Source organism: Saccopteryx leptura, chromosome 1 (genome assembly GCF_036850995.1).
Source record: "Saccopteryx leptura isolate mSacLep1 chromosome 1, mSacLep1_pri_phased_curated, whole genome shotgun sequence".
NCBI classification, from domain to species: Eukaryota; Metazoa; Chordata; class Mammalia; order Chiroptera; family Emballonuridae; genus Saccopteryx; species Saccopteryx leptura.
This window is the reverse complement of record NC_089503.1, coordinates 236,913,629-236,936,015: the sequence shown is the minus strand read 5'-3', so window position 1 is coordinate 236,936,015 and position 22,387 is coordinate 236,913,629. Positions and strand designations below refer to the sequence as shown.

General features: G+C 36.3%; 1 protein-coding gene across 1 annotated transcript; it reads left to right on the top strand.

Moving 5' to 3' along the window:
- The first annotated feature begins 8,187 nt into the window (after positions 1–8,187).
- On the top strand, positions 8,188–21,387 carry SCRG1 (stimulator of chondrogenesis 1). Its single transcript, XM_066360936.1, has 3 exons — positions 8,188–8,313; positions 18,504–18,756; positions 21,150–21,387. Exons 2-3 carry the CDS (start codon positions 18,518–18,520, stop codon positions 21,202–21,204), a joined length of 294 nt encoding a protein of 97 aa, XP_066217033.1. The 5' UTR covers positions 8,188–8,313; positions 18,504–18,517; the 3' UTR covers positions 21,205–21,387.
- Positions 21,388–22,387: the final 1,000 nt, after the last annotated feature.

Here is a 22,387-nt window from a genome sequence, read left to right as displayed (position 1 = left end):
TGTGGAAAAATACAGTGAAGATTCTGTAAGGTGGTAGCAATGTGGGGGAAATTTTTATTAGCTCATCTCCAAAAAAGAAGGCTCTTTGGAATACTAACATTAAAGACAAAGACTAAAACTTGCCATTTGATAGAAGATACTGTTGTAGAAAGGCCTTTTATTTATTCGTATTTGGGGGGGGGGCACAATTGTTATATTCTGGATTTCTAGCGACCATTTGCATTCCACTATAATGCCTACCCACAGCCTATGGAATAATAAGTTGTGTTTTAATAGGATTATACTGGATGTAAAATACATCATGCATTTAGAGATAAAATATATAGGGAAATTTTTTCCTATTTCTATTTCTTACTATGTTGTGGCATGTCATGTGTCCTGTCATATAGATACATAAAGGGAGCTGGTTTTAGTAGTCTAATACTGTGCTATATTTGTTGCTTCAACTTGCAAATGCTTTTGTTTGGATTTTTCAAACGTGTAATTTTTTATATGTTTTATTAGTGAGGGAGCAATAAAGGCACAAGTTTGCAGCTAAGTTAACATGTATAAATTTCCCTGTTTGCTATGTAAAAGAAATGCCACAGCAGACCATAGGTCTGCTCATATTTCAAAGAATATTAAATGAAAATATTTCTAAAGTGCCCTATATTTAAAGTTCTCTTATTCCGTAAAATATTTATGGGTTCTTTGTTTATACTTTCATATATATAAAAATAAACCTGCCTGATTCTGAACAGAGTTATAATGCAAAAGGTTTAATTATTTTTTAAACAGCTATATTTGAGAAGCCACATAAAAGCCAGATGATTACAAATTGACAATTATAATCAATCTGAAAACTAAATGTTAAACAGATACTGATCAACTTATTTGAAAACTTATGTTGCCTGACCAGGCAGTGGTGTAGTGGATAGAGCATTGGACTGGGACACGGAGGACCTAGGTTTGAAACCCCAAGGTTGCTGGCTTGAGCGTGGGATCATAGACATGACCCCACGGTCTCTGGCTTGAGCCCAAGGTCGCTGGCTTGAGCCCAAAGTCACTGGCTTGAGCAAGGGGTCACTTGCTCTGCTGTAGCACCCCTCCCCCCATCAAGGCACATATGAGAAAGCAATCAATGAACAACTAAGGAGCCGCAACAAAGAATTGATGCTTCTCATCTCTCTCCTTCTTGTCTGTCTGTCCCTATTTGTCCCTCTGTCTTTCTCTCTGTCACACACACACACACACACACACACACACAAAATTAAAAAGTGTATATATTTAAGTTGGGTATCATAGGACAGAAGGCAGAATGTGACAAAACAATCTAATTGTATTACAAATGAATAAAAGCACATCATTGAAGAGTGTGATAGAGGGAAATGTGCTGACCTAAGTAACTTTGCATATGAAGTCTATAAAACCCTGTATATAAACACTGTACTCTAGGTGAAAAGATTATTTATTACAGGATATGAGTTAATTAGCAATTCTGATACTGTTATACGTGTATACAGAAATTGATCAACTAAATAAATGACAGATGGTGGAAGACAGGCTTCTTCCTGTTGAAGTGGGAAATTACAGATAAGAAAGGAAAGGAGGGTAGAACATTTCATGTAGCAATGGATTAGAGTTGGAGACAGTATAAACTCATGTTTACCTTGATATAGATATAATGTTTACACAGAGAAATATGTATAGCTATGTGTACATATACACAGATTAGTTTACACGTATATCAATATACTTCCTTTCTCCGTCAGCTGAGAGGGCCTAGAAGTTCTGAGACAGCAGTAGCAATGAGCTCACCAAGTGCCTGGATTTTATTTTCTAACCCACTCTCAAACTAAAGGAACCAGGGTTCTTTGGAGAAATGGCTGATTCTAAGACTGGGACAGGAATATACAAGATGAGCCTGGAGCATCCTATAGTGCCACGAGGTAAGGAAATGTTGGGGGAAAAAACCTGATGAGGGGATATTTCAAAAAAACACAGGTGACAACTGAAAGAGCGCCCAGTGGCTAAATGGGAATAATTTGAGCCACAAAAAACATTTTAAAAGTAATATTGGATTATAAACCAAAGTATAAAGTAAATATCCATGAGTTCATAATGAGGGAAAATAGACAAATCTCACATGTAGAAGAATTTTTTAAAAATTGTGTGGATAGTCTGCCCTCAAGGAGGTAGAGCATAACCCTCCACTCCCTAAGAGTAGTGTACACATGGCTTCTTTCCAAAAAGGGCCGCATGGAAGGGAGAGGAAAAGAGCAACTCCATCATGGAGAAACCTGACAAACACCATTTGAGCCGGTGATCAAGGTTCCTATTATCATTGATAAGTCCTGTTTATAGAAAGTGCCCTTGATACTCTATGATGAAAATTGCACTTTAACTGTGGGGTCTTTTTTCCAAAAACACATAATCCAAATTTAATCATAAGATTAATTATTAGACAAATTTCAATTGAACATTCTATAAAACACCTAACCAAGGAAAGTGTAAGAAATTGTCATAGTCAAGAGAAGCCTAAGGACATATAACAAGTATATGTGATGTGGTATCCTGCAGGGAGTACTTGAACAGAAAAAAGGAAACATTTCTTAGTAAAAACTAAGGAAGTTAATAAATTATGGACTTCAGTTAACAATATACTCATATTGATTCACTAATGATAACAAATGTACCATATTAAGGTAAGCTATTAAATAATAAAAGAGACTGGGCATATATAGGATGTTTCTGTAAGCAATTTTTTCCATAAGTCTAAATCTCTAAAATTTAAAATTTTATTTAAAAAATGATATTGAGAGTCATACACTCATAGAAAGTGGGAAATGGAAGGGGCCATATAAGCCATCAAGTAAGCCCTTTGTTTACAAGTGAAAAGACTGAGAACTCATAGTAGGATTTAGTAGCCTGCACTTTGGAGATGGCCTTGAGAAAAAATGTTGTCTAGCTGCTGAACTACAGCCTCACTGACACTAAATATGAATCATAATGCACAGTAGACACTCAACAAATAATTATTGAATGGTGACTAATTCTCCCAAACCCACCCTCTATCCAAGTATTTCATCCATTCGCTCACTTATTAACTCATTCATTCATTTAACAAATATTTACTGAGTGTCTGGCCCTACAGTTTTACTTCTAGAATTATAATCACTTGGAAACGCTATCCAAATGACTGACATTATGGCAATTTTCCATATCTGACTTTGTAGTAAACTCTATTTAACTGATTCAAGTTTATAAGTGTCCAAGGGAAAACTGTTTTTAGTCAAGTATTAACAGAAAATAGAAAAGACACATTAGGAGAGTGATGACTCTAAGAGACACAGAGAATATATGTGGTTCGTTTACACTCAAATTATGCCCTGTGCATTTTTGAACAGTATTGTTATTTTAGATTCTCCAATCTCATGCTACTACTTTTACTATTCATTGAGGCAATAGGCTAAGAGCATAGTTTTATTTTGCTTTCCAGTTTCAGCTTCACAGTTTTGGCAAAGTTGCCTAATCTTTTTAAGTCTTAAGTTCCCCTATCTGAAAAATTGCCTCATAAAAGAATGTTGCTTGCATTAAATAAGCCAACATTTCTAAAGTGTTTAGCACACTTGGCAATGACATTATTATTACTGGTATCAACATTGTTATTGCTATCATAACCAACCAACCAGATGCTTGTACCTGTGAAAACACTTTGTGAGGCTTAGGGCAATAACTCAGAATTTACAAAAGAACACACGTTGGCACATTTCATAGCTCTTTTGATCTTTCTAGGTTTGATAAGCGGGTCATTTCCAAAAAACCACAAAATTATTGTTGAGATGTGGGCTATGACTCTATTTACTCTCAGTCCAATGCCCCTTTTAGACTTCCAGGAAACTAAAGGGGTTATTTTCAAGTTCCTTTTCTTCTTACCACACTTCATGCCTGATGTTCATTTTACTGACTTCATTTCTATCATATTTAAACATCGTGTTATTCAGGGTCCCCACGACCTCTGTGTATAAATGCTGTGAAAAAGTCCAGCACTCCCAGTGTACATCATGCTCTCTATGCCCAGGTAAAAGAGGTCTTGGGTTTGCTATTCTGACCAAAAGTTTCTAAGCAAGAGGGCTCTACTGTAATACTCAGGATAGCCAAAGCTGCTTGTCTGCAAATCTAGCAGTTCCCAAGGACATCAGGCCTTTGAAATTGCGTTCCAATACAAATGCCTCTAGAAAACAGTTCTGATCTGGTAGCTGTAGCCGCATCAGCTCAAAGTCTTATACAAAGCTCCTTGATAATACCTCTTTCCTGAGGGCTCGCTTGAGACTCCTCAGTGGAGTCTGTTTTCATAAGTTTCACTTTAGTGGGTAATAGACTTTATCTTGTTCAACCCAACTGCAAAAACCATTCTCAGCACAAATGTTCCAAGTTCAGAGGAAATCTTAAGGGAAACTTTAAATAGTTTTAATGAAAAAGAATACTCTTTTACTGAGTTCAAAAATAATTAAGTTAATAAAACAGGTTAATTGCTTCTTTTTAATTTATTTTAAAGGAATTTGAAAAGGTAATTTTGTCTGTAGCTCATTATTATTTCAACAAACATACTGTGAATTAGTTTTCCATTAGCGTAATTATTAAAAACTCCTTTTGTCAAGGATACTCACATAAAACAGGTCCTACCTCTCTCCTGGGAGGAACCTGTGAAGGTTGAAACCTGCTGCTGGTTCTCCCCACACTGCCCCTCTCAGTGACTCCAGAAGGACTAAAGCCTGAGGGAAATGAGAGAAAGGGGTTAATTAGGGTACACAGGAGCCACAGATTTTAAATCAGGTCATGTGCATGAGCTCCCAGGTGGAAAGCAGGGAAAGGATTTGTGTGTTCTCATTTTTTTTTCACAAGCTTAAGATGTCAGATGTCTAAAATTATATCTATAACATCTCCTGAGACTTGACCTGATTGGAAGGATTTTATGTTATTGTTTGGTTTTTAGGAAATATGAATCAACTTGCTTTTCAAGTTAAAACCAATACTTTCAACATAATAGCTTAAGTTCTAGATCAAATGTTTCTTTACTCATGAATTAGCTCTGCCACCAGTTTGTGGGGATTTCCTACTCCTAACAAATGTGATTAGACATAAGAATGATAACATATATCTATATGAATAAAGCACGCACACATATATGTAAGGAGAGTATCACATAAAAATGTAGCAGGACATGTTTTCTAGAAATCTGTACAGTATGTCTGAATGGCCTTACCTACCTTATATAAAAGGTTTACTTTTGGAGACTCCAGAGGCTGTCTCAAAGAGACAGATGGTCTCCAGAGGAACATAAACCAGGGTTCAACAAGAGGTCTGAGTAATAGGCCATCAGCAGAGAAAACAAAACAAAACAAAATGCCTAAGTTTCCATATACAAGAAAACAAATAGTAGTTTTAGATTTGAGCCCCAAATTGAAAGTCATCAGGGCAGCTTCTGCCATTGCAGGCCTTTGTTTGCAATTCAACTGCTTCTCAAATGGGTAACTCTGTGTAATAGAAATCAAGATGACTAGCAGTGGCTGCTTTCTAAATTTAGTAATGTTCAACAATTCTCTCTTGAAATGATAGAAAGTCCAGCTAGTAATAAGTAAATGCTTGGCACACAACAAGGGACTAAGAAACCAAGATCCAAATGGGCTTTTCAGGGGTAATTTTTCCTAAGCAACGAGGAGGACAATCAAGAGGCACTGGTAGTTACCAAAAACTATGGTGTACCACTTGAAGCAGGCATGCAAGAAACACAATGCCAGGCATATAGATTGGAATACTGCTGAATATAAAAATGAATCCACGTTTTGAACAGCTATGAATTAAATACAGGAAACAAAATGAGCAGTGCTATAAAGGAGACAAAAGAGAATTAGATACATGGGCAAAACAAGAGTAAAACAAGGGGAAAAGAGAAAACCCCATCTATAGAAAAGTCAGTTTGTATTGGCACCATACTTCTGGTCTCGACTGATGTTGAGTAAACAAAATAGATAGATCTTATGATGAAGTGAAGGCTGACTAGTCCTCGTTTTCATTCTTACACTCACATACTTCTATACATGTAAGGTCATACAAATAAAATTAACCCTATCTGTGGCATAATCTTTATTTAACAAATATCACAGGAGGGTTATTTATAAATGTGCAAAGGAAATGTGGAGTCAATTACAGGTATGCCTCTCATCTGTTTTCTTGAATTCCCTGTCACTTTTTCCAGCTCCAGTAAAATGGAGATCAGAGACTCAATCTCTGTCAGTGTTGGTAATTGTTTCTGGTTTTGCTGGTCTTCCCATTTCTCTACATATCTCCATGTTGGGGTGTGTATGTACGGCTTCCATAAAACGGCTGTCACCAGGGTCCTTCCACTCACCTCCATCCTTCCTGAAAGGCTTTTTCCTTTGACTTCCATGACAATGCTCTTTTAATTTTCCCACTACTTCATATTCTTTGCTTATCCCTTAAATGCCAATGCTTTCTAAGATTCTGATCTTAGCACTAGTCTCTTCTCACTGTACAATCCATTCTAAGAGGCACAATGGTGAAGAGCGTAGACACTAGAGCCACTTTTCAGGGTCTTGCCACTTTCTGGCTGCGTGTGTGCGCAAGATCTTGGGCAGATCACCTAAAATCTCTGAGGTTTCCTCATTTATAAAGTAGAACTAATAATCATGTCTACTTCATACGATCATAGGAAGAGTAAATGAGTTCAGACATGTGAAGTACCTGGCACGTGGTAAGTGCTCAGTAACTATTAAATGGCATAGCCATGGCTTCCACTATCATTTAGTTGAATAATTCAATTAGTTGTTTAGTTGATATTCTGTTGATCAGTTGATTAACTCTTAATTCCCTAGCCCATACTTTTTTTCTGAGCTCCAAGTCCATTTAATCAACTGCCTACTAAATATTCCTAATCACATCTAGGGCTCCTTAAATTCAACATTCACTCACTAACTCATTTCTATCTCCCCACTCCTGCTCCAGCAAAAACTACCCTTTTGGTATTTTTTCTCCAAGATGAAGAATAGCATCATTCATCCAAGGGTCCAAACTTTTGAAATTTAATAAAGTCACCTACACTTTTCTCAACTACCTCTACCCTAAATATGAAGGGCTAATTGGTCACTAGATCTTTTCAGTTTTGCTCCCTAACTATCTTCTCTCCTGGACTACTGCAAGAGCTCCTCTTTGCCCTGCCTCTAGTCTCTTTCTCCCACACAGCAGTTAGGGGTTCAAACTTTTTAATGCTTTTCATCATCTTTTCATTAACCTTCAGGATAAAATACAAAATTTTTAGCATCTTATATGAGGTACTTCATTAACTTGTCTCTCTCTATCCCGCTAATCTATTCTTCTACCAACTCTAGTTCCAGGACACAAAACTACCTGTAATCCCCAAACTTTTTACATTGTCCTTCACCTTCATGCCTTTGTTAATATAACCTAGAATGACATTTCCTCCATTTTCTGTCTAGATAATTCCTGTTCTATTATAAGATTTCCAACTCCAGCAACAATATGCCAATTGAACTAACCCCCCCCCCAAAACTGAAGGACAGTTAACAGATGCTACAATTCCAATAAAGTTTGCTTGACACAGAGTAAAATCCTTTTGTGCCTTTATTTCTAAGACACAGATTAGATATCTTTTTAAGTCATTTTATTTTTTGCTTTCCACTGGCTGGTAGTGAGAGTTGGAATATATCTTTAAACAAAAATGCTATAATAGGGATCTAGATGGTGAGGAAAACTTGGTGACAAAACACAAAGAAACTATGAAAGAGAAGAAGCTCTCAGTATTTTCCTAAATCATATTAGCCATTCCTTCTCCACCTCCTTTTCCCCCTATCCCTGTCTTCCTAGCTCTCTGTCTCTCTCTCATACATACATGCGTGCGCACATGCACACACATTTCTCTTAAGGTAAAAATCACTCTGTGTTCTTTTTAAATCCCTCAGGTTTTATATTTTATTGCTCCAAGTCTGCCTGTCTGATGTTCTTGTATACACTCGTTATTTCACTCTGTAAAGAAGCTGTTTAGTTCATCCTCGTCTGGTTTGTAAGAACCCAAGGGAGGCAGTTCTTGCAGCCGAGTCTTCCCCTCCCCTCCCCGCGAGTCTTGGCTGGAGCAGCAAGTCTGTCAATCCAGGAGAGAGACAAGGCAGACAAAGGTTCATTTATAAAGAACCTCCTTCCAGCACCTCCTCTTTTCTCCTTCTGCCCAAACTCAGCCAGTGAGTTGGAGCATTTTAAGATTCCTCTGCCAAGAAGACCAAAAGAAAAGAAGAAAAGGTATGTAATTTTTTTTTCTTAAAAATTATTTTGTGTCATTTATTCTTCTCCAGACTACTGCTAGAGATTAGAGCAGAAATCAGTTTATGTGTTGAGTCAGAGAAAGACAGAGAGACAGAGAGAGACCCTCTAAAGAGATGATGTATGTACTTAAAAAAATGCTTCTTGGGATAAATATAAACAATCAGATTAAGAGAATAGAAAAGGTACATTCCTTAACTGTGAAAGTCATTTAATCATAGGTTTAAAAGAGGCAGTTTCCTCTCTATTATTTCCTATTAATGCACATATCTATTCTGAATCTGGTCCGTGAAACAGGACCTTATTATGCCACCTCTCAGAACTAATGTGAGGATGATGAAGTATATAAGTTTTTTTTTTTAATGCAGTAGTTACATCTCTATATTACCTACTCAACATGAACTGCAAGGTCTAAGAAAGCAAATATATTTTTGCTTTTTAAAAATCCTGATTCCTAAAAAGAAACTGGCATAAATGTGCGACACAAAGAGGGAATTCATTGAGTTCATCCTTGGATCCCCACCACAGAACACAACACAGTGTCTGTACTGCTAAGATAAAGGGAACCCTCTTTCCCTTTGGGGTTTATAAAAATTTCTCTTCAAAATTCCTTAACTTAGTTACGTAGTCTATGAAAAGTTCTCCAAATACTGGTCCTTTTCTCCATGATGATCTTTTGTAACCAGCAAAACAATCAGAATGATGCAAAACGGAATATGAATACCATCTTCTAGCATTCTGTGAAGCCTGAGGCAGATCACCTTCGGGGAGGATACAGACTTTGGAGTCTCACTGTTGGATGTCTTTTGGATATTTGGGCAGGTCATGCCTGTCTTAATGATGTTTGAAAGGCTTATCCACTTTCTATAACCACTTTGATTCCTTTTACACACTTTGAGAAGTTTCATGGCAGGACTCAGTCATTCTAACACAAACCTTTTCTATAACGATAGGAAAGAAAATTTAAAAAATAAGTTATTTTCATTCTCCAGACTGGACACCAATTTTAATCTCTTCCAACTATAATTTTAATATTTTAAATGTCAGGTTCTGGGCTATAATTTTTATTTGCTTTTGCAGCTTTTGCTTCTCTCTTGTTGTGTTTTGAAAGAAATCTGAAAATGGACTGCCCTTTCTGTCTAATTCATCAACTCTGCTTCATTCCACTTTTTTTTAATACCAGTTCCCAGAACTGACATCATCTGCCTATATGAGCATTGCGCCATAAATGTCTCAACACTTAAACTACATAGCCCTGTTAGTTTTGGCCATTAAATGGGATATTTTTTCCTTTTAAGTCTCCATTTAACTCCAACCATTCAAAAGCTTACTGGTATCAAATACCCTCACACAATCAAGATTTGCAATTCTCTACCTATATGATGGTGGCAATGATTTACTGCTTAATTGTAAACATTTTGACTAAAATCCTGTATGCTCTACATTGATCTTTTAAATATTATTCCATTAATATTATGCCAATCTATTAAACATTGGGATATGAATGAGTATCCTACTTTAGAAACAATATTACATAAATTGAGTTTGAAAAATAGATAATTATTTGAGGATCTCTTGCTTATTCCTTCAGCTATATAGCTTTTAGCTTTGTTTCCTTTTGTAATTTGGATGTACTCCAGTAAGAATTTTCAGTGAATGTACTTCAACTGAAAAAGAAAAAAATATAGAGCAATTTGCTCCAAACTTGCCAAAGTCATTTTATCTTGTTGGAACTTGACAATATATGGTCTTGATGGATTGCCAAGGATTAGGGTTGGTGTCTTCTAATGAAAAAAACAACCAATGCACCACAGGAACATACTGGTTCAGACATTGTTCCACTCGCTAAATAAGAGTTAAAGCTATTTATCTGCACTTAAGTGAAGGAAGAAGAGAAGACTTCAGTTCAAACATGTAATTTCTAAAGTGTTTAAAAAAAAACTGCCAAAAGTGCTTGCCAGATGTGGAACTTTCCTTCATAGTATGTGACTGAGACTGTGACAGAAACACTGTTTTATGCTCTGGCATGGACATAGTCAGAAGAGGTGTGTGGTATGGCAGCATACCCACTTACTTTTCCTGCAATTTATTTTTCATTCCTTCAGTGCATGTTTTTTGAATACTTACTGTGAGCCTAGCATTGATGCAGGCGCTCTGAGCCAAAAAAAAAAAAAAAAAAGAAGTAGAAGTTATAGTCCTTGCCTTTATGATGCTGGCATCTTCTCCTCCAGTCCTCTGAATGTTGGCTGGCCCTAGCCTCATTCCTTTGCCTCATCTCTTCTGAATCTATACTCAATACTTTGCCAGTCCTATAGCTATAAATACTATCCATAAATAGCCTGATGACTCTCAAATTTGTATTTCTAGCCCTGATCATCAAACACATATTCAACTGTCTACTCAACGTCTTCACTTAGAAGTCTAGTAGGCATCTCAAACGTAACTTGTCCAAAAATTTACTCTTGAATTTTCACAATATTGACTTCATCTAATTCTTTCTCAGCTCAATAAGTGCTAGTAACATTTAGGTAAAAAAATTTAAGTCATCCTTTTTACTTTGCCTCTTGTATCAACTTTTGCAAATAGCTTCTTTTCTTCTACTTCTAATCTTGTCCTACCACAACACATCTTTGTAGAGTTAAAAAAAAAGATTTTTATTATTTATTTTTATTTTTTTTTCTGAAGTGAGAAGCGGGGAGGCAGAGAGACAAACTCCTGCATGTGCCTGACTGGGATTCACCTGGCAAGCCCACCAGGGGGTGATGCTCTGCCCATCTGAAACGTTGCTCATTGCAAAATGTGCCATTCCAGTGCCTGAGATGGAGGCCATGCAGCCATTCTCAGCACCCAGGCCAACTTTGCTCCAATGGAGCCTTGGTTGCGGGAAGGGGAGAGAGAGATAGAAAGGAGAGGGAGAAGGGTGGAGAAGCAGATGGGCACTTCTACTGTGTGCCCTGGCTGGGAATTGAACCCAAGACTTCCACATGCTGGCCGATGCTCTACCACTGAGCCAACTGGCCAGGGCCAAAAAAAATTTTTTTAAAAGACATAAATCAGATTATGTTACTATTCTATCAAACTCTTCCAATGGTTTCCCAATATACTCAATAAAATCTAAAGCCCTTATCATGTCCTATAAGGTCCTTTATGACAGTTACAGATCTTCCTTCAAGATTATAGGTAAATTTATAAAATGTCCAATTCACTAAATGGCCAATGGCTATTGGTAAATTTCTCATTCCCAACTGTAGTGATATTTTCCATATGATTAACTAGCTTATGAAAAATGCTGACAATGGCAAGGCATTATTAAGTCAAATTCACAGTTACTATAGTACAGAACTGTGTTATGGGAACATAGAACAAGGGAGATGTTAGAATGGTATGAGCTGGATCTGGGAAGGCTTCCTAAGAGAGATGAATTTGAGGTTTGTCCTTAATAAACAGTTTGGTCAGAAATTAATGTAAAGGAAAGAGGTTAGGGGGAGCAACAAGGCAAAGACACAGGTTTAGGAATGCAGAGATGACAGGTGTGTCTGCCTACTAGCTCTGCAATAATAAATGATCTGTGTGGAGCATAAATGGAAGGAAGACCTGAGGATTAGTCTAAGAAGTTCACAGTCTTTTAGCTACCATGTAATCTCTGTTGGCTCTGGCTCAAGATTAAATATGGGTTTTCAGAGAAGCATTTATTAATACTACAAAGATGGGCCAAGTATTGTATTAGCCATTAGGTATGGGGTGGCAAATATAAATAGACTGTCCTGGTTAAGCTTTCTGTGGGAATGATAGATATAAAATGAGTAAACTCACAAATATATAATTCAAATTGTGATAAATATCATTAAGGACAAGAAGGAGACATTATTGAAAAGAGTCAGGTTGAAACAACTTCAGATTGGTAGTCAGGAAAAACCTTTGAAGAAATTACATTTAAATAGAGAAATCTGAAAATCTAGACCAAGCCAGCCAAATAGAAATCATTTCTCACAGAGAGGGCAGCATATAGAAGGAAGAAATATTTCCTTTTGATTATAAGAAAATTATACATCTTTATTGCAATATTTTTAAAATGGGTAGTATGGACTATTTTCTAACAAAATGTAATTATCAAAATTAACTCAAGGGGTAGAAACTAGATAGTATTTGGGGTATATTTATACTAAAATTATCCATTGTTTATCTGAAATTCAAATGTAACTAGGTATCCCATTTCTTATATGGTAATGCCATATTTTAGCAATGTTAAATATGGTGACCCATGTATATCAGACAAAGGACTGTAAAAATTGTCAGAGAGTGCTAGTATATGATTTTGAATCCACCTGATTTTCTGTAGCAGAGTGTAATGGAGACACTCTGAAGAATTAACCTCAGTAAAAATCAACCTTTTCAGATAAGTTTGTCCAAACACGCCTTGGCATCTATTCTCTTACCTTTCCTCCTTTACTTATTACCTTATGAGCCTGTATGGTCTTAATCAGTCCTCTTCACTGGTTTATAATCCCTCTATCTGATTTTTTTTTTTTTTTTTTTTACAGAGGCAGAGATAGACAGGGACAGACAGACAGGAATGGAGAGAGATGAGAAGCATCAATCATCAGTTTCTCGTTGCGCGTTGCGACGTCTTAGTTGTTCATTGATTGCTTTCTCACATGTGCCTTGACCGTGGGCCTTCAGCAGACCGAGTAACCCCCTGCTGGAGCCAGCGACCTTGGGTCCAAGCTGGTGAGCTCTTTGCTCAAGCCAGATGAGCCCGCGCTCAAGCTGGCGACCTCGGGGTCTCGAACCTGGGTCCTTCTGCATCCCAGTCCGATGCTCTATCCACTGCGCCACCACCTGGTCAGGCCCCTCTATCTGATTTATCTTCCACCTCATCCATAAATGTTACCGTTTTTTGGTATCATGCACCTGGTCATCTCAATTTATCCTTCTCATCTTTGCATACCCCCCCAAAAAAACCCCTCAAAATGTTAACAACAGTTATCTCTACAGTGAAACCCTAGTTGAATTTAATTCTATCTATGTCTTTTCTGTATATTCCATGCTTTACACTGAGTATAATTCCTTTTATTGAGAAAAACAATTTTTTCTTAAAAAAATATCCAGCCTGACCAGGCAGTGGCATAGTGGATAGAGCGTCGGACTGGGATGCAGAGGAGCCATGTTTAAAACCCCAAGGTCATCGGCTTAAGCATGGGATCCTAGACATGACCCAATGGTCACTGGCTTGAGCCCAAAGGTCACTGGCTTGACGTCCAAGGTCGCTGGCTGAGTCCAAGGTCACTGGCTTGAGCAAGGGGTTACTTGCTTTGCTGTAGCCCCCCCCCCATCAAGGCACATATGAGAAAGCAATCAATGAACAACTAAGGTGCTGCAACGAAGAAGTGATGCTTCTCATCTCTCTCCCTTCCTGCCTGTTTGGCCCTCTCTCTGTCTCTCTCACTAAAAATAATAATAATAATAATAATAATAATAATAATAAAATATCTAATCAGGTTTCTGGCTCTAATTAGAAAGAAGCTTCAGCAGTTAACAGTCAGGAAATGAGCTCAGAACAAACTACCACTATATGTAGGGGGGAAAAACTATATATATAATTCAGTGAAGGGAGGCAGAGAAAGACTCCAGTAAGCACCCTGACCAGATCCATCTGGCAAGCCCACTAGGGGGCGATGCTCTGCCCATTTGGGGAACTGCTCTGTTGCTCAGCAAGTAAGCTCTTCTTAGTACCTGAGGTGGAGGTCATGGAGCCATCCTCAGTGTCCAGGGTCAACTCGCTCCAATCAAGACATGACTGCAGAGAGAGAGAGAGAGAGAGAGAGAGAGAGAGAGAGAGAGAGAAGCAAGAGGGGTAGGGATAGAGAAGCAGATGAGCACTTCTTCTGTGTGCCCTGACCAGGAATCGAACCTGGGACATCCATATGCTAAGCCAATGCTCTACCACTGAGCCAACCAGTCAGGGCCTATAGGCAGGAAATATAATATGCAAATAAAATACCCAACAGATATCAAAAATGGACAAAATTAAGGTAGGTTACCAAAAATAAGAATATTGTGCTCCATAATAAAAAAAAAGGCTAGATTTAAAAATATCAAAGACATAAGTTTAAGAAGGATAGTTGGGTAGGTCTTATTGAAGAATAAAGTGAGCCAAGATTTGAAGAGGGTGAGGCAGTTACACATGCGGAAGAGCTTTCAAAGCCGAGGAAACAGTCGATGCAAAGGTGCTAAGGCAAGTATGTGTCTGGTATTTTTGAGGAATAGCTAGAACGGAATGACCAAGGGGAAGAGTAAATTAATTCAGATACCAGTATTTCCCCATGTTTAAGACGCACTGTTCTGAAAATGTTGAGGTCTAAAAACTGCGTGCAGCATATACAGTGGTTGTAGATTATTTTACAGTGGTACCTTGAGATACAAACAGATCAACATATGAATTTTTAAGATACGAGCTGCCACTCGGTCTGTATTTTTGTTTGAGATCTGAGTGAAATTCTGAGATACGAGTCATGATTCAGTAAACTGCTGCTAGTTGGCGCGTTGGCGCACGGGTCCAGTATTGGCAATTTGATATGAGTTGATTGACTTACAAGCTCAGTTACAGAACAAATTAAATGCATATTTTAAGGTACCACTGTACTTGCATTTCCTGCTTTTTCACGTTTGTTGTCTTGGCGCTTATTGTTTTGCACCTTTACCTGTGTATTATGGTAGATTACGTTTTGTCACATTCTACCCAGAAATGGCTTGGAAAAGATTTTCGTACAGTGCTGAATTCAAGTAAAAAGTGATCCAGCTTGCAAAAGTGAATGGAAATCATGCTGCTGAACATAAGTTTGGTCCTTCTCCAACTGAGAAATCAACTTGAGATTGACTACAGGAAGAAGAAAACCCTACTGTAAACGCCACAGCAGAAAAAGGTCATGAGAGGCAAGTCAGCAAAATGGATTGAAGAGCAAAGGGCAATTGGAATTCCTGTGTCCACAAAGATGGTTCAGCATGAGGCAAAAAGTTACTGATTTCAAAGGAGGACACAATTGGTGCTTCAGGTTCATGAAACAGAATGGACTAAGTATGCGTACATGTACCAGCCTTGCTCAAAAGATGCCTGAAAGCTGTGAGCAGAAAGTCCTTAAATTTCATTGTTTTGTCATTCAGTGTCAGAAGACACATCAGTTTGAGTTGGGACAGATTGCAAATACAGATGAAGTCCCCCTTCAATTTGATGTCCCAAGTAACAGACTATTGATAAGAAGGGGGTAAAAAGTGTAACTGTGAAGACAAGTGGACATGAAAAGAGCCATTATACAGTTGTTCTAGCTTGTTGTGCCAATGGAACCAAGCTGTCTCCTATGCTGATTTCAAGGACAAAACAATGCCAAAAGAAGACATTCCTCAAGGAGTGATTGTCCAAGTTCATGACAAGGGTTGGATGGATCAGAATGGGATGAAGATCTGGTTTGAGAAAGTTTGGAGAAGAAGACCAGGTGGGCTCTTATGCAAACCTGCTCTATTAGTGCTTGATCAGTCAGGGCACACATAACAAAAAACACAAAGAAGATTGCTGCAGAGCAAAAAACAAAATTTACTGTCATACCTGGAGGTTTGACATCCCAGCTGCAACCACTTGATGTCAACATTAACAAACCCTTCAAAGCTGCCATGAGAGATGAATGGAACCAATGGATGAAGTCTTCTGGGGACAATTTGACATCAGCAGGAAGAGTGAAGAAACCAACTATAAGAGAAATTTGTATCTGGATGAAAAGATCCTGGGATAGTATCAAGATTGAGATCAGTGTCAAGTCATTTAAGAAGTGTGGCATTTCAAATGCCATAGATAGAACTGAGGACAAGGCACTATATGAAGACAGTGATTCATCATCAGACACAGATGAAGACAAGCTAATGGATGGGAGTTTTGACAGTGATAAGGAGTTGTATAAATTTTACAATGAATAAAATTTGAGTTCAGTTAACTTTATGTGATACATTTTTTTTCAAATTTCGGGCCCCAAAATTAAGGTGCATCTTATACATGAGGAAATATGGTAAGTTATGGGGAGCCAAATTGCATATGGAGGCCACTGCAATTACTTTAGCTTTAGCTTAAAGAAACTGGAGTTATTGGAAGAGAATAGGTTTAGTTGTTGATTCATGTTTTCCTTAATTCTGTTGGTATTCCTAGTACTTAGGATAGTGCATGGCATAAAGAAACACCGAAAAACAGTTTGCCAAGTTGAACCGAATTAAACTAGCTTGTTCCTAATTTTCTCTCTCTCACATAATTACTTAATCATTTTATCAATGATTCCTACATCAGTGCTATTCTCATGAGTCCCTTACTTTCCCAAGATTAGCTGCTTTTCTCCTGACTATCCATGACAATTTGGTCTTGGTATGGGCAAAGAGATTCTAAGTCACCTGAAGAGGTATATGAAGATTTGAAGTATCTGAAGATAAGAGAATGATTTCAGGCTATATTTCCATAGTCTATATCATCTAGAACAAAATACACAAGAATTATTCCAGAAGTATGAAGGGCAACCTGAATGGCTCCTCACTCAAACCATAGGGGTCTTATTTGTTATACTTTGGGACCCAATAGCTACTTACCTGATTCAAAAAATGGAAATCAGAGGAATCATAATTTAATTTGGGAAAAGGAGTAGAAGAAGGGAGAAACACCGTTCAGAGTTTGACTCAAGTACCAAAATTACTAGAGTACCATATGTACCATATGGTTCATTTTCAGAATCCATAAGATTAGGGTATTTGTCCTTCATATTTCTCCAAATAGTAAGAGTAACATAGAAAACTTTGCTTCTGCCCAAAATGGAGTAGTAAGAACCAGGTTTATCCACTCCCCTGAAACAACAAAAAAAAAAAACCTGACAAAATACGTGAAACAACCTTTGCCAAAACACACTGGTTCCTGAGAGATGGGAATCAAGTGAGGTGAGCCCTACAATTTCCCCTAGTCTACTGCCTTGGTAGATGTATCTAATCATTGAAAACTTCATACTAAAATTGCCTTTCAACAAAGTACAATAAAACATGTCTTCCCCCCTTTTTTTTTAATACTACACAGTAGAAAAGATACTTTGGCTCTTGTCAACAAGATGAAAACTGAAACGCTGTGGATTCTGATTCTGGGTCCTCCACTATCTTCTAGTCTTCCTTAACTAAAATAGCCTCCATTCTTTTCATGTCTAATATTGAAGCCAGAGAAGCTTGATTATATAGATGGTGAATATTCCACAGTTGTATGCAAATACTGTACTTAAAGAGTTATCTCCTGGAAGGGGAATTAGACTTGTTTGGCACAACCCCAAAAAGTTCAAACTAAAACTGGTGGGTAGTAGCAAAAGAAAAATATTTTATAGTAAAGGAAACAGAACTATATCAGTGGAATATGTTGAGTTAGTCAGTAATGAGTTCCACATCATGGTAGGTGTTTAAGAATAAGCTACATGTTTATCAGGGGGAATTCACGTTTCTGTTTTCAACTGAAGCTTTAAAGAAATAATCTATATAAGAATAAAAGTTCACAATATCACGAAAAATTTGCCAAAAAAAGAGTCCCAAATATAATTTTGTAAGATTTAAAAACTTAATTGAAAAAAATGTTAAAAATTAAAACTTAATTGGACTATAAATATATTTATAGAATATCATCATCAATGTGAAGATAAATGGGCTTTTTGTTTTTATCAGGGTAGGACTCAAGTTGTTTGAGAATGTTGTTAAGATATGCACAATCAAGAATCATTGTACCTGATGATATTATTTGTCCTAGAAATTCATCAGAGTTTTATCACCTTAAAAAGCAATTCTCTACTGAATATACAAAAAAATATTACTTTGTATACTTAAAATGCAGATTCTGAGCCTTGCCGCCACCTCTTCTCATCCTGCATTTCTCATTCAATATTTCTTTGTGGAGCTGAGACATTTAATTTTTAATAAATATTCCAAGTGATTTTTATTGTAGCTGGTCCTTAAACTACACTTTGAGAAACACAAAGAAGAGAGTAGAAATGATTAACTCCTGTTCTTTCAACCCAGTAGTTTATGAGAATGCGAAAAACTTTATGTTCAGACAAATTTCATCTCTAAGAAAAAAAACAAAACACTGACATATTTTGTTTTTTCTTCTATTTCAGGATCAAAAGCCAAAATGAAATTTATAGTACTTGTCACCATTGGGCTAACTTTGCTGCTAGGAGTCCAAACCATGCCTGCAAATCGCCTCTCTTGCTACAGAAAGATACTAAAAGATCGTAACTGTCACAGCCTTCCAGAAGGAGTAGCTGACCTGACCAAGATTGATGTAAACATCCAGGATCATTTCTGGGATGGAAAGGAATGTGAGATGATCTGTTACTGCAACTTCAGCGAATTGCTCTGCTGCCCAAAGTAAGAAAATATAATCATGAAATGTATTGCTATTAAACGTATATATAATGATTGTTTTTTGACACCTTTATAATGAACTTGCTGAAAATTATCACCCTTTATAGTAAAATGCTGCTCAAATCTCAGCTACTTTCTAGAATCATCACCATTATGTTTGGAACTAAATATTTTCATTTAAGAAACAGAATTTGGCAGATTTTAATAAAATAAAATCTAAAAATTTAATAACCTTCCAATCTATAAAAATCTAAATTTCGTATCAGATTTTACCACAAATAATAATAATTAATAAATAAATCTACCAGTAGCAGCAGTCAACTTCAAGGTTGATATTTTAAAGCAAACCAATTTGAAAACTAATAAAAGTTTTTATTAGTTCTATTAATAAAAGATTTTTAGCAAATAGGATCAAGTAATTAACTGGACAGAAAAGTTTGGTAATGGTCAAAGAAAAAAATTTCTAGCTGTATAAATATGAGTTAACCAGAAATAAACTAAATAAAGATTTTTCACTGACTAGGTATATTTTAAGTATAATATAATAGTAGATAAGTCAATAAATATTTCTAGCTCTTGATTTTAAAACCATCTTCCCTTGGTTATGGAGGAATTTTTCAAATGCTATAATCTTGACTATTTTATACTTAAATTAGCTGTTTGAAATTACTTTTAACATTATTATATTTTCATTTTTCTAAGAAACCTGTAAGGTAGAAAGGGCAGATATAACATTACTGACAGTAGGACCCAGGTCTTCTGATTTGGACCAGACATTTTTTCTATCAAGCTAGTTGGTTCTTAATGTGTGGTTCTCTGAAGAGCAGCTTCAATAACACCCGAGTTCTTGTTAAAAATATCCATTCTTGGGCCCCAGATCAGACCCACTAAAGCAGGAACACTGGAGGCAAAGCATAGTAATTATGGTTTAACAAGCTTTCTAGGTGATTCTGATGCATGATAAAGATGTAGAATAACGGCACTAGATGTTGATACCAAGAACTTCAATAAACTGATTCCACAATGACTTAATTTTTCCCATGCCATATAAATGAAACATCATCTAATATTAAAATAGCATGTTTGCTTTTTTGTACTTGGATTTGAATCCAATTTACAAAAATGTACTTACATTTATTTCATGATATAATTTTGTAGCCTGACCAGGTGGTGGCACAGTGGATGGATAGAGTGTCAGACTGAGATGCAGAGGACCCAGGTTCAAAATCCCAAGGTTGCCGGCTTGAGCGTGGGCTCATCTAATTTGAGCACAGCTCACCAGCTTGAACCCAAGGTCGCTGGCTTGAGCAAGGGTCACTCGGTTCACTGTAGCCCCGTGGTCAAGGCACATATGAGAAAGCAATCAATGAACAACTAAGGTGCCGCAACGAAGAATTGATGCTTCTCATTTCTCTTCCTTCCTATCTGTCTTTATCTGTCCCTCTCTCTGTCTCTTTCTCTGTCTCTGTCACCAAATTGTAATTATCTGTTCAATTATCAAATTAATATAAAAGTAATTTCTATCTGATACTGTTACCCTTTTCCTAGCAGCTACAAATTGACCTTGCTAAGTACATTTCCCTTTTTCTCTGTAGACACAAATTTTATTTGCTATCCTATTTTTTATTTTTATTGAAATATAATTGACATGCAGCACTGTTTAAGTTTAAGGTATCTGGCATAGTGATTTGATAGATATATATAGAAAAATGATTACCACAATAAGTTTAGTTATAGTTAACATCCATTACCTCAGAAGTATAGTTAACAAAATGTTTTATTTTTTCCTGTAATGAGAACTTTTAGAATTTACTCCTTTATCAAATTTCAAATATAGTATACAGCAGTGCTAACAATAGTTATCATGTGTACATTATATACTAAGTATATTTCTAATGAGCCATAATTATACTACCTTACACCTATATATACTTTTATATTATTCCCTGCATTTTTATACATTACCTTATATGATTTTCCAACAAGAGTAGCTTAACATTTCTTCTTTCCCTATGAAAAGCTAGAAATTTATTTATTGACTTTCTAAGAAATTTTTAATATTCTGTGTCTTACCTTTAGATGTAAACTCATGGTCCATCCCACTCACATCAGAGGAATAAAAATTTTGGTATGATTATAAGGTTTTGAAATTACCTAATCTTTTCTTTATAAAGAAATAAGAACATACTATTGATAGCAAATAGAGGAAAAATAGAATTGATTACCTTCTTGGTCTTTGTTGCTCCTGTGGCAAATCCTCTCACTCATTCTCTTTGTACTTTAGTCACCTAAAAAGAATAGTCATATCTGAAATCCTGGAAATCACTGTCTATTTTTAACCCAGAAAAGATGAATAGCTTTTAGCTAGATTTAATTGATGTTATATTTTCTTTCAGAGATGTCTTCTTTGGACCAAAGATCTCTTTTGTGATTCCTTGCAACAGTCACTGAGAATCTTCATGTATTCTGGAGCACCATCGCTGATTTCCCAGAAACTGCACTACATCCATGTAACTGCGTTTCTAGTTTCTATCCAGTGCAATAAAGCAAAGATTCTATAAATTCTTACTTGTTTAAGACAACTTGTTTAAGGATTCTATAAATCCTTACTTGTTTAAGTAAACTTTTCTTAAACAAGTAGTAATAAAAATTAATTCAATTTAATTTTTCTCTGTGGACATTGTTGGTACTGGTTAAAAATATTGCCTAGAAAAATTTAATCTATGAGGTGTTAACTACATTCAATAAAAGAATTCTGCTCCCCAGATAAATAGCCATAATCCTGCCTCAAAGATTGAGAACATTTCATTCTTAGTTCACAGTTATCGACTATCTAATACTTAAAACAAAGAATCATGTATATATTGACATTCTTAGAAGGGAAACTAGAAGTTTCTAGTAAGAGGGAGAAAAGAAGTTATTTAAGTATATATTATGCATGCCAACTATTTTAAGTACATTTTCATTTTACTTTCCTAAAAACAGCAACAAAATCCTTCAAGGTAAGTATTCTTAAACACATTTTTCAGATGATGACTCAAGTTTAAGATATTTGCTAAAAATCAAGGCAAGAATTTGATTAGTTCTAATTCCAAAACCCATACACTATACATACTTACACACAATAGCTGTATCCTTAAAACTATGATGCATATCCCCAATGTATCAATTTTTCTTGAGAATGGCACATATTAAAAATACACACATGTAATGTCTAAGGATTAAAAAGTCAAATGAATTTTTGAAAGTAAATAAAACTGATGCCTTCAAAGATATTTTCTGATTGTTAAGAGACAGCTTTGGACTATGCTTGTATCTTTAGGAGATAAATATTGACCAGGGGCCATTGCAGGTAATTTCAGGAAGTCCCTCATGCAATAAAAATTTAATAAAATACTTGCTAAGTGCCAGCTATTATTAACATTTGGGCATATAGTAATGAATAAGATGGATTTGCCTCCTAGAAATTGTATTTTAACAAAAGTGTAATAATTACAAACAATTATTTATAAATGTGAAGCCAGCTATCGACAGGGGAAAGGGATGCTATACAAAGTATCGTTATGGGGAAAAGTTTGAGAAGCATATTATTTGTAGTAAACTTAGGAAATATAATTTTGTGAATAAAAGTGAC